The sequence below is a fragment of the Thamnophis elegans genome, chromosome 5, assembly GCF_009769535.1.
Source record: "Thamnophis elegans isolate rThaEle1 chromosome 5, rThaEle1.pri, whole genome shotgun sequence".
Lineage (NCBI taxonomy): Eukaryota > Metazoa > Chordata > Lepidosauria > Squamata > Colubridae > Thamnophis > Thamnophis elegans.
Genome location: NC_045545.1, coordinates 55,561,072 through 55,575,056, shown reverse-complemented (window position 1 = coordinate 55,575,056; position 13,985 = coordinate 55,561,072). Strand labels below are relative to the sequence as shown.

General features: G+C 34.6%; 1 protein-coding gene across 1 annotated transcript; it reads left to right on the top strand.

Annotated features, from left to right (window-relative positions):
• The first annotated feature begins 369 nt into the window (after positions 1-369).
• Positions 370-6,079, top strand: IL10 (interleukin 10). The gene is made up of 5 exons (XM_032219066.1): positions 370-516; positions 1,266-1,328; positions 2,286-2,435; positions 4,900-4,965; positions 5,987-6,079. Exons 1-5 carry the CDS (start codon positions 370-372, stop codon positions 6,077-6,079), a joined length of 519 nt encoding a protein of 172 aa, XP_032074957.1.
• The last annotated feature ends 7,906 nt before the right edge of the window (positions 6,080-13,985 follow it).

The window sequence follows — 13,985 nt, the reverse complement described above, 5'->3', positions numbered from 1 at the left end:
TTTAGTTAGGTTTGTAGAGATTTGTTAGCAGAGATTTTTCTCATTACAATGACATTTACCTAAAATAATAATAACACAACGGAAAGTGCATTTCCATTGAAGCAAAGATAGTACAAGCATCACCACACATTTACAAGAAGCATTTTTAAAGGGGGGGAGGTGGGAAAGTTCTACTCCAATAAGCACTTTTAAAGGGAGTGGGGAAGGCTGAAAAATTTATGATGGGAAGATGACATTTGGGGTTTGAGCACCAGTATCCTGACGAAATCAGGAAATCCTGCTTTGAGGTATAAATCAGGGACCAATCAAGGTGATGGCAATCTAACTTTCAAAATCCAGTAGGTCTAGAAAGGAAGGGTCAGAAGAGAGATGAACGCATTGATAGCATATATGCTGCTTTCGCTGGTGCTGAAGAATGCACATTCCCAGCTCATAGACTGTAGACACTTTTCACACAACCTCCCTCTTAGACTACGAGAGTTAAGAGCCACATTTAACAAGATCAAGGATTATTTTGTGAGTATATTCATCTTTTGTTCCTCTAGCTCTTTTCATTTAGAAATTTAGGAAGCAGGAAATGTAAAGGGGCTTTTTGTATAACATTGAAAAGCAACAGATGGTTGGGTTCTTTATTGCTAACTACAATAAGTACTACTAATAATCAGTAGCTCAACACATAATTCATCAAGAGATTTTATGCAGCTCCAAGGAAGAAAATGACAAATGGAGAATTTTCTAGTATGTTTAATTCTTTTCATAATAAACAAATATATATAGTATAATTGCTTCTCAGATAAAATTACAATGACTAATAATATATATTTGAGGGTGGAAATTGTTTATTGAAGGGATTGGAATAACATTCATTGTTTAATGTTACATTAATGTCAAAGTCTGAAAAACATTTACCTTTGAAAATTAACTTTCTGTATAGCTAGAAATGCAGTACTATTTCCATATTCTTCAGATATGCATAAATAAAAATAAATGATAATATTTAATATTATATTGATATTTTTTAAAGTAAGAGCTTTTAAAGATAATTGAAATGTATTAAATATCCAAAAACAAATTTTGAACATTTTTTGAATTTATTGAATAAGCCACATCATACAATTTGATGATTCATAAACCATGGCTTATAAATCACAAAATGGGTAAAGAAAGGACTTGGTTGTTAGGTGATAGTAGCACATTCTTTCTAAATTAAATTTAAATTCAGATTTTCTTGAATTAATATTTTCTTTCATTACTTACTTTTATAGCAAGATAGAGATTCTGAGCTGGACACTGTGCTATTAAAACAGGATCTGCTAGAAGATTTCAAGGTGAGATTTTAGTTGCCTTCACCAGATTAGGAAAAAAAGTGTAGTATAATCTGGTAAAATGAAACAGTATTCCTGGCAGGCCTAAATCTCTTTAGTGTACCTATCAAATGTCATAATAGAGGATTTTATATGAATCTGTAATGAAGTGGATTGAAAATAAAAATTACATACATATTGTATGTATGTATGTATTTATTTATTTATTTATGCCCAAATCCTAAATTGGTGGTTACCTTCAACTTCCTATTTCCTTTTTCACTTATTTATAGTACATGGGGAAAATCATACGTTTATAAACTATTTTAGAAAAGTCAAAATTCACTCTACAGATATCTGATAAAACAAGGCTGTATAACATATCCAGAGAAACTGATGATATAATGATACTCCATATGTTTTATTTATTTCATAAATGATAATATTTGAAGGTAGGAATGGTTTGATTTAGACATTCTTGTTTCCTTAAAATCAGAAAAAGGATTACTGCTTTAGACAATTTGTTCTTAGAAGGTTCAAACAATGGAGATCAAAGAAAGATTTTCTGATGAATTATAAAATGTGTTCTAATCAAAATTTTACAATAATTTTATATTTATTGAGATATATTAAGAGATGATTTTGTACCCGATAATGATGGAAATTTAATACAAAATAATAATAAATTCCCTGGATCTCAATACTTCAGTCTGCTGGGAGGAGGAGTTGCTAAAAACTTTGCTCCCCTTTCACAAGTCACATGCAAACTTTTTTTTTCTGGTATCAGTTTCCAGTTCTGATTTATCAACTGGCATTAAAAAAAAACCCTGTTTAAATATAACTTTAATATTTTCACTTAATCCTATCCACCCATGGATTAGAGTCAAAGGATAGAGCAATATGTTTTATTGATAGACTAGAATAGAGTTAACATATCTCATCTTCATCTCTTATCATTATTGTTCCCTCCAATTCTTTCAGAGTTACTTGGGCTGCCAGTCAGTGGGAGAAATGATCCATTTTTATTTGGAAGATGTCTTACCCAAAGTAACTACAGATAACCCACTAAAACAGGATGTGGACTTCCTTGGAAATATGTTGCTAGATCTGAGACAATTAATCAGACGCTGTGTAAGTATTTGTGGTTTCTTTCCTTGGCCACGCATTGTCTGGTTTGCTATGTCTGTTTGCAAGGGAAATCCTTGTACAGTTAGAAACAATAAGATAAACCAAGCACGAGACACGGACTTGGGTATTAACACAAGTTTTCTGATAAGCTATGTTTCATTGCTTGGTTGCAGTTTTTTATACCATGTCTTCAAACATTTGCTCTAGTTTCTAAATCAAAGATGACAGTACAGAAATTTGGTGACACTGGGATTATGATAAATGTGTAGTCACTTTGAAAGTCAACTTCTTCATGCAGAAATAATGCATTTTAGATCATTTTTAAAAAAATATCTGCACTGGATCAATCCACATTTTGTGTCAAGAAAATCCAAATTTAAAAAATGCCAAAGTTATATACCTAAATCATATTTGTGGATAAACTTCCAACAATTTAAGCAAAAAATGCTAGAAAGCATTTTTAGTGGCATTAATCACACATAAAATTTAATGTTTAAAAACATTAAATTTTCTCCACGCATCATTCTTGTGCCTAGCAACCTTTTTTATACAGTATTCTAGGCTACACAAACCAAGCTTGGCTATATCTATTAAGGAATAGCTAGAAGGAATAAAGCTGCTTTTAGTGTAACTTGTTTAAAGCAGCAGAGACACAAAGCAGAGAAAGTATATAAGGTCTGTGTGAAATAGTAGCTATTTCATCACTTGTGAGAATCTGTGGATTATATAATCTATATTAAGAACTGATATCCCTCTTAAGTAACTATATGTAAAATTCTTACCTAAAAGCAGCTGCTTCTACAGATTGTAAATGCAGAACTATAACTGGTGGAAGTAGTAGAATTGTTTTATTGCACTCTGCTCCCTAGTGTGTCATCAGGTCACAGAATGACTCAGAATGCAAATGCAATTCTGTAAAGGAAGCCTTTGCTTAGCAGAATAGATGGGAAACACTACTTTCTAGTCTTCATTTGAGGACAAGGCATATTCATCAGCTTACACATGACAATAAGTCATTTCGAAGAACACTGTTAAAAATAGCAATTTAGGGTCTCATTGCTCTCTGAGCTTGATTATTTGCTTTTAGCTGTTTAATTACCTGACTAGGTAACAACCAAACTCAGAAAGTATCAAGGACTCCACAGTTTAACCCTGAGCCACAGTACATACCATATTTTTCGGAGTATAAGATGCACCAGACTATAAGACGCACCAAGATTTTGAAGAGGCAAATCAAAAAAAAAGTTTTTGCACTCTGCAGACCTCCCAAAAATGGCCCATTTTTCATAAAAAAGGCATGAATAGCCTTTAGGAGGCTTGTAGAGTGCTCTGGGCATGGGGGGGGGGCAAAAATGAGCAAAAAACAGCCAGTTTTTCGCTCATTTCTGCCCTCCTCAGCCCCCAGCAGCATTCTGGAAGCCTCCTAAAGGCTATGTACGGCCATTTTGGTGAAGGGGCAGGGTTTCAGGAGGCAAAAAATGCTGAATTCAGTGTATAAACAAACCCAGATTTTCAGCCTCTTTTTCATCTTATAGTCCGAAAAATACAGTATATTCTCTTCTATTGGAACAATAGCCCTGCTGGATCACATGAAGATTGGGATTTTGTTTCTCACAGTGGCCAAATGATTATCTTTGGGGTGCTCAAAGATAAAAGCACCTTCTACAATGTAATGCAATCAAGAAATATATGTTCCTTCTTTCATTAAACTATCTCTGATTTTAGGGCCTTGAATTGATTGATTTGGGCTTTGGGCTACCTATTTGTGAAATAAAAATGTTTCAAATATTGTTATATACATATTCAAATTAGTCCTTAGTCAGATTTGATTCTTATTTCTGCTTCCCAGCAATGCCCAGGGAAACTAGCCCAAATTATGCAGCAAGATGACTGGTTCAAAGAGTGGAATTAGGCAGAAATTTATATTAATATCTTCAATAATAAAAACTTCATTATAGTTATAAGTGAAAAGATATTCTTTATATTTAAAGGAAAAAATTAAAAGGAGCAAGCATGGGATTGTAAAAGTGGGTAAAATAGTGAAATACTTTTTATTACTTTATTATAGTATAGTATAACTATGCTATTCTATTCTATGCTATGCTATGCTATACTATACTACTATAGTATATTATTACTATAACTTCTAGGTATTAGATGATATAAAGTACAATTATTAATAACATGAAAAAGGAATGCAATTATTTCCATGTTAAATAGTTTTGCATAACTGATTACAAATAAATTCTGGATTTTTACATATAACCTCAGCATTAAAGGAGGTATCTCTCCTTGTTCATGGAACCTAGTGTAACACCACAATGTGTATATGTAATATCCATTTATTATATATTTGTGTTCAAAACGGCTGCATTCACCTGTACATCTTCCTTGCTCAACTAAGGGCATGTAGCTTGTCCTTTAGAAGTTTAAAAAGTGTTTATATTTACATGTTTCCTTCTCACAGCATAGGTTTTTCATCTGCGAAAAGAAGAATAAAACAGTAAAGACTATCAAAGATACATATGACAAGGTAAATTTCTCAATTATATTACTTAACTTGCCTTAGGAATCTCTGTAGTTCAAAGAAAACTTGTCACTATCTATGAGAATCTTTGTGTACATATGGAAGAGCAAAAAAAGAGCTTGTTTGACCAAAGTTTTGCATGAGAAGTCATCCTTAATGTGAATCCTCCAGACCATTTTATGAAAAAAACTCTCCCCCAGCCCCACCCCCATCCACCCCTCTCTCTGTCTCTGTTTCTGTCTCTGTCTCTGTTTCTCTCTCTCTCTTTCTCTTTCTCTCTCTCTCTCTCTCTTTCTCTCTCTCTCTCACACACACACACCATACAAATCATGATAGTGGTTTCAGAATTAAAACCTGAATTGAGTAGCTCAAAGAAACATTTCAAAGCATTCAATAGAATGCTAAACAGTGCTCTCCAAACCAATTCACAACATACTTTCAAAAGCAAATATTCCATGTATAATAACAGCAATGAACATTTTTACAATATTTATTAATTATATTTACAGACCACCCTAATCAGATCAAACTGTTTATAATTATAAAAACACATAAAATCTAAATTAAAACAATAGTTAACAAAGTGACATAAAAATGAGGAACCACAAATACAACCATAGCAGATCCCCAGCTTCAAAACAATAACAATTATATCTCAAAAAGACCTATGAAACATTCCATCCTCACAGATTTATGTCTGAACTTTGTCCTTGTCACTGTATTGGGGTGAACTGTTTCACAAGGAGGAACCAGAGTCAACATTCCTCCCAAGCCCCTTTTCCTTTTACTCCCATTATCTGCGGTACTGTAATCATTCTTACCCAGGACAAAAATACGGGGTGCATCAGTGCTACATGGAGGAGTTCTTGAAATTATCTGGGAGCCAATATTTCTAAGATTTTAAAGATTAAAACTAGTACATATATTGAATTGTATCCAGAAAGCTAATCAAAGCAACTCCTACAAATCCTATTATATTGATAGTACTATTAGTAATAATATTGTAATTATTTTTCTTTCTCATCAGCTGCAAGACAAAGGAATCTACAAAGCAATTGGAGAATTTGATATTTTTGTCGACTTCATTGAACAATATCTTATCATGAAAATGAAAAACTGAATATTTTTCATAGCTGGGAAATTGTTACTTTATAAATGAAAAATGGAGATCTGTCTTTTGCAAACAGTGTTCTGGGAAAAAAATAAGTGAAAATGCATGGTAGTGTTAAATGTTTAACTTAAAATGTATTTATTAATTCATATACCTCAGTTTTATCAGTGTATATGTTTTAGACAAGAATCTATTAAATAATTTATTGACTGATATGTTTACATAGAACATTAGTTGCCTTTTCTTACAGCTATGATGCTTAAAGCTAAGTTGTTCTTTAAAATGGAAATAAGAACTTTATTATTTTTTATACTTTAACTCAACATTTTCAATTAAATCTGAGCTGTGTGGTCTGCAATTTTAAAAAAGTGTACAGCTTTAAACAAAGTTGTTTGTCAGACCACTATTTTTTTTAAGAAAACATATTGATATGTTGGCATGTCCATAGGATTGTATCTAACAGTGTCTTTCCCTGATCGAAGAATAGTGTTAATAGAATGAAGAAAGGGTTTATGTACTCCTCATATTTGCAATTCTCATCCTCTCAGTTGTGCTCCAGAGTTTTGACATACTTGTTTCAATGCAGGTGGTCCTTGATTAATGACCCACTCATTCAATGACCATGCACTTTTATGACAGTGCTAAACAAGTGGTACTTGACTGATCGCTGAAGTTCCAGGAGTCACAGAATCTCCATGGCTCTATGATTCCAACCTAGGTGCTCAATGACTACCTTGCAATTATGTCACAGAGTCCTATGGTCATGTGATCCTCATTTATGACCTTCTTTACTGGCTTCCAAGAAGTAAGTCAATGGGGAAGCTAGCAAAAGGTTATACATGGTAACCACATGACATTGTGCTTAACATTGCAGGATTTGCTTAACTGGAAGTGCTGCCGCTAAGGGGCATAGCCATATAAAGTGCTTTACAACCACATTGCTTAACAATGGAAACTCTGGTCCAAATTGCTGTCATTAACCAAGAACTATCTGTACAAAAACTACTTTGGATACAAACTGTGGTGTTACTTTTTCACTAATAGAAATGCTTGTTAATTTAACCTACAGTTCTCTGGATAATACTAAGGAATGTGAAACTGAGGACAAATCTTACAATAGACCAAAGAAACTCTTACCTCATATGAAAACACAGTTTTGCTGCTTCTTTGATTTTTGAGAGAGCATTGTTTCACTGCTTTGCAAACCCTTCTATACCTATCCTTATTAAATACATTTTAAATTTTATTTACAAAATTATTTTCTCAGGGATAAGATTTGGCTTTAGATTCTGTCAGGCTCTTTCAATTCTTTTCAGTTGTTATATTGAAAAATTTAACAGATCAGAGGATATATGACTTTCATTGTGTAAGAAGTGTGAACTGCTTTTTTTTAATTGGAGGAAAGATAATATTTTTATAAGCCATGCACGAACATAAAATACATCATATTAAAATTCAGGATCTCCAGCTAGCTCATGCTAAAATTACTCATGCAGGTTAGCAGATTTAATGAATGTATGGTTATAGAAAAGATTATTCCTCCAGTATTAGAATATCAGCTCATCATATATTTTGTGTTTCTCAAGGAACTTGATTACTGTAATTTGGGAATCAAAAGCTTTCTAGCTCTTTATTGAGAAAAAAAAATCAAATATTTATCCCACATCTCAATAGTACCTTGGTCCTAAATTAGTCATTTAAACATATCACTTAACCAACATATTTTTTCCCCTAAAATAATTTTCTAATACGCGTGGCTAAAAGGAAATGTGCAAGTTTTTGCTTATATTCAAAACATTCTGAAGTGATGAATAGAGAGAAATCACCTCAGTTCCTCGCTCCTACTGATAGTACCCTTGATCATCTATGGTGCAACTGAGAAGAATCCAAATTGTATTAATTTTTCTTGCTAAACAACCTGTGATCTCTGACATGATATATAAACATTGCATACTTTGTATATTTTAACACAGAAGATACAATATTCATATCTTGAGTAGATAAATCTTTGACTATTCTTGTCATTTTAAAAAATAAAATTGCATTTCTCTTATTTCGTTGCCTACCATGATATTCATCATCTATACAATGGGATATTTCCAGGATAAAATAGAGAAATCAAAAAAGATTCTTTTAAAATTGTCAGACGCTTAATGTCACGGCGAGAATGACTGGGGAAAGTGAGCTCTGCCATGCTACACGAAAACCCAGCCAGCAAACTGCCGTTGAGAGGTCCTTTGCAGACCAGAACCATCCTGAAGGGATGGGACACAAGGAGAGGCATTTCAGGCAACTGCGGAGAGCAAGAAAAGCTCCACAGCAGGTCCAATTAAAAGGTCTCTAAAGATCAGCGGCGGGGGTGGTGGCCATCTTTGAATGACCGCTCTGGAGCCGGGGCACCTGGAACAAGACTGGTGCAGGAGTGGGGGAACAGATGGAGTGTTAGATGTGGAGGAAGATTGTCCAATGTAAGATTAAGAGAAACTAATGTTGGTGCTTAAAAATTTTCCAGAGCTAAGCTAACAGCTAAACGTCACTTGGAACACAGAGGGCAGAAGGAAAGGAGGGAAAAGCTATTGGTGATAAAATTCTAAGCCCAAGGAGAATTTGTTTAATAAAACTGGAACTGGGAAAATTCAAAACTATAAAATGGAAGATTAGGAAAATTTGAGTATGAATTTTGAGCTTTTGGTTTGACTTTGGGCAAGTTTCAACAAATTAATGACCTGATCGAACAGAGGCACAACAAAATCACCTACTGGAGAGAAGAAACATAATACCATTTTGAAACAAAGAAGTCGAAGGAGGGTGTGATCTATCTTTTTTATTTGGCTTCATTTTGTCTGCACTGGAAGAAAATAAAGAACTTTTGAAAAGAACTGGACTATTTTGTGACCTGATATTAAAGAGTGAAAATAAGAAGAGGGACTAAATCAATTGTGGTAAAATATAAAGATATTAAAAGTGTAAATTGATCATGGAGGGTTGGATGTTTGAGGGATTGTTGGAAATGTTAAAAAATGCATGAGCAACATTAAAAGGTAACAAAGAGGTAGAAAAGGAACCAGAAAATTTTTTGAAAGCTGAGACAGGAGGGGAACAGACAAGTAACATAAATGAGCAAGAAGTTAAAAAAGTAGAAAAAGAAATGGAAAACAAAATTCAATGGGGCAATACTAGTGAGATTTATAGAGGTACAAAAAGAGTAGAGATGAAACGGTATCCGAAAATAAAGAGACAAATAATGGGAAATGGGAAAGAGAAATTTGGGGGAGAGACAGCCAAACAACCTATTGAAAAGTGATAGAAAAAATTCAGAAGAAAAGATATAAGACATATAAAAAGAAGAAAAAGAGAAAATAAAATTTAGGAATAGGAGATTAGTAGAATGATATGATCTAGTAGAATGAAATGAAATACCGCAAACAAGGTAATAGTATGTTCAAATTAGGATGTGTGAGAGCTATATTAATACTTCTAAATGTGTAAAGTAATTATGTTAAATGCTGACATTTAAGAAATTATTCTTTTTACTAGATATGACCCAATAGAAATTATATTTGTCTGGTATACTTTAGATTGGATTTCTGCATTAAGCAAAGTATGGAAGTACACCAGTTGTTCTTAAACTGACCTAATCACCCCTTTTCCCCATCTCAAATAATGTCATTGCCCACACAGAGAATTTTTTTTAAATGAAAGACACTATTGTTTTACCCAAGTGTCTCAGCAGCAGCCAATCTTAGGAAACAAGAGGAGAGAGGAGGTGGTCAACGCCTGGATTGCTATACCCAACTCCATTGTTACAGCCTCAAACCCTCAGAGCCTCAATCTCAAACTGTCTACCATGGACCTCACCCCATTCTTTAGAGGTCTGTAAAGGGAATGCGCATAAGCGTATCAGTGTGCCTATCGTCCCTGTCTTACTGTCCCCATTTATCTGTATTTACTTCCTTTGTTCATGTTTATCTTCATACCTATACTTGTTGTCTTGTATATGTTTGACTAACAAACAAATAAATAAATAAAAATGTTTGACAAAAAGACGTCATCAGAATGTTGAATTAATCATAGAAAAGTGCATCTCTCTGTCTAAAAAAGACTAATCTTCATTTACCATATTTCTAGTGATTTATGATTCATCTCAGAAGAAAACAAACTTCCCTACAACATTTCACTGTGGGAGTAGACAGTACACAGAAACACTATGGTTATTTTTTTGAAAGTTGATCTATTTTTTCCTTAGTCAATCTCCTTTGTGTTTGACAAAAACCTACTCATTGACACTGGGAAGCTTTACAATGTCCCAGTCTTGAGAGAGATGGCATGATTAAATTTAACAGGAAAATTGATTATACTGTACATCCTACAATTCATAAAAGAAAGAGAGTCAAAGACCACAATATAGTGTGAGCTTCAGAAGGGAGGATCTAGCTATGACCGTGATGATCATAATCAAAATCCAAAATTGTGTAACTTAGGAGAGTAAATGGTTTGTTATTGTCAACAATGGAGATGCCCAATATGAATCATTTCATATAATTTGTCAGAGTTTGTGTTTTTTATGGGATAAAATCCAGGCCCAAAGGCCATAGCTGAAGCAGACACATTTTTCTTTGAAAATATATGTAGCCTTTTCTCTGTTATGCTAAATAGAAACAAATTTCTAAATTTCTCCAGAAGGAATAAAGACAGTAGTAAGTAATAAGAATCATTTGAGAAAAAGGACACTGCATAAGAATTTATAAACATTTCTCGGGGCCTATTTTTTTCCAGAGCATAATAATTTTATTTCAACATCATCCATAGTTATCTGTGAGAAATTTGGTATTGTAAAAGTATCCCGAAATCTTAGATAAAACCAAATTATTCATAGATCTCCTCATTCAAGTTTAGGAACAGATATGCACATTAGCTGTAAGATGGCATGGATTTTCTTTCATCCTACTGAATTGGCCACCGCAAAATGTGTTTGTTATTATTATTATTAATTTTTAAATTTTATTTTATCAATTTCATATATACATTCACAATTATATGATCTCATAACTGTTATTAATAATATGTATTTATAACAATTTTTCCCTACTGTTGACAATATATTTGAAGATTGCTTTTTTATCATCCCATAGATCCATCTTATCTTACAACGGTCCTACTTCTTCTTCCCTCCCTCCCTCTTTCCTTCCCTCGTTTCTTCTCTCCTACTCCCCTTCCTTCCCTCCCTCCTTCTCTCCTTCCCTCCTTCCTTCCCTCCTTTCTTTTCTCCTTCTCTCCTTCCTTTCCCCCTTCCTTTCCTCCTTCCTTCCCCCCTTCCTTCTCTCCTACATTCCCTCCTTCCTTCCCTCCTTCCTTCCCTCCTTTCTTCTCTCCTTCCTTCCCTCCTTTCTTCTCTCCTTCTCTCCTTCCTTCCCTCCTTCCCTCCCTCCTTCCTACCCCCCTTTCTTTTCTTTCTTCTCTCCTTCCTTCCTTCCTTCCTCCTCTCCTTTCCCTTCCCTCCTTCCCCTTCCTCCCCTTTACCCTTCCCCTCTTCTTCCCATTCCTCCCCTCTTTCCTACTCTTACATTCCCTCCCATTCTTCCTCTGCCTTTCCCTTTCTCCTATTCCTCTCCTTTCTCCTCTCCTTCCTATCTTTCCTTCTACTCCTCCCTCCATCCACTCTAACCGTTGTTGTGTTTACATATTCTCCTCTTCAGAGGATGACCTGGTTCTCTTTTTCTTTTCTTTTTTTTCCTTATTTGAAAGTTATATAAAAAAGGCAAGATTTACAAAATACAAGATACAAAAATAGATAAAGCTCTTTACATATTTTAATCTCCCATTGCTCATCTCGCCTTACCTAGTATGAAACTAGGTTGCTAATTCCATGCAGGTAGTTATAACGGATTACCTATCAGCTTTTCAAGTTATTCCAACGTTGTGGTCTAATGGTGTTACTCAACAGTGAATTCTCACCTCTAATACATTTCTACTCTCATTTGTCCTTCTGTCTTTGTGTATTGTTTATTTGAGCTGTTGCTTAGATCGTTTTAAGTTAGTCAGCTATCTCCTTTTATATCTGAATCTTCACTGTCTCATCAAGCCATTTGTACAATTTCTCCCAGACTTTATAAAAGTCTGTGTCTTCTTTATCGTTAATCCGCATTCTCAATTTGTTCATTTCTGCTAATTCTAAGATTTTGTTCATCACCATTGTGCTAGTGGGGGCATTTTCATTCTTCCAGCACTGTGTGTAAGCGATCCTTGCCGCCGTCAAGATGTGGACGAGAAGGTATTGATTGGTTTTACATATTTTTTGATCTGTTATCCCTCATAGAAAGATTTCCGGCTTAAGACTTAATTTTGTTTGTTATTATTATTAGTAATCTAGCAAAGTACGTTCTTTCCCTTCTAGGGAATCCAAAAGAAAAAAAGGGAAAAAAAGAATGAAAACAATCTTCAGTCGGTGCTAATAAAACCATTATTAAAATAATATAAATATAAATATAAAATCAGTAAACCTATATAGATAGATTAGCGGTCCCTAACCTTTTTCCACAGACCAGGGATGGCAGCAGATGTGGGGGCAGTGGGGGATGGTTTCACATTAGCAACATGCACAGATCCTGCTGCTTATATGGCCCAATTCCTAACAGACCATGGACCAGTACTTGAGTGAAGATCAGAGGTTGGGGACCCCTGAGATAGATTATAGATGTGAATAGTTAGAGGATAGATAGATGATACGTGTGTGTGTGTGTGTGTGTGTGTGTGTGTGTGTTGATTTAAACTGGATTTCACACAGATCCACAGAATTCAAGGATCTCACTGTGACACATTTCAAATACCTGAAATATTGTCACATAGATTCAAATTTTGTTTTCTCCTGACCTACCTGTCCTCTGCTGCTCTTGGTTTACTCAAATTAGCTGGTTTCCTACTAAGTGAGCAGCAGTGGTGTATTAACCATTAAGCAGACTAAGCACGTGCTGAGGGCACCAGGCCCAAAGGGGGCACCACAAAGTTGAGAAAGAAAAAAAACAATGAAGATTTTTACAGTATGTACAAAGGAGGGGCACCAAGATTTGTCAGTGCTTAAGGCATAAGTGAGCCTTAATCCGCCACTGGTGAGCAGAATCTAGTTCAGATAATCTAGAACGCAGAAAAAACCTCATCCACATCTCTGTTCGTGTAATTTATTTCTAGCCTATTGCAATTTTTTGCCAATGCTTTTACAGTCCCATTGCTTATGGAGTAATTCAGATATTGCTTTTATGTTAATGGCACCTTCAAGGGTTCAAGACAATTGTGGCGCTCCAAAAGTGTTAGCAGCCTTTCCTAAACTACTTACTTCACTGAAATGTTAATGTGGCAGTTAATGTAACAGACACTTGACAGTTAAAAATTACATAAGGAATTTTAAAAAATTAAAGGCACTTTTAAAAATTAATTAACTAATTTATTATGGTTCCTTTGAATCAGTGTTTACTCTCTGGTGACTTCCTGGACAAGTCCCTGCAGTTGTCTTGGCAAGATTCCAGAAGTGGTTTTCCATTGTATCCTTTCAAGGGCTGAAAGAGGTTGACTGGCCCAAGGTTACTCACCCGCTTTGTGCCTAAAACGGCACTAGAGCTCGCAGTCTCTCAGTTTCCAGCCTGATTCCTTAACCACTATACCAAACAGGATCCCTAATTATAATTAATTTGAATTAAATTATACAAATTAGAAACACTCCTAGCTGTGCCTTCCTTCTTGCAGTTGTACAGCTCTTTTCACTTCTCCAAACTGTGCATTCTAATTGTATGCAGTGCTTTGGGAAATTGTTGAGATGTAGGGAGATTTTATGCCTGATTCAACCATATTTATAACCATCATGTTTCATTTGTTTGCATGTATTTGCATACTGCAAATATTATTAGGATGTGGTTATCAAATC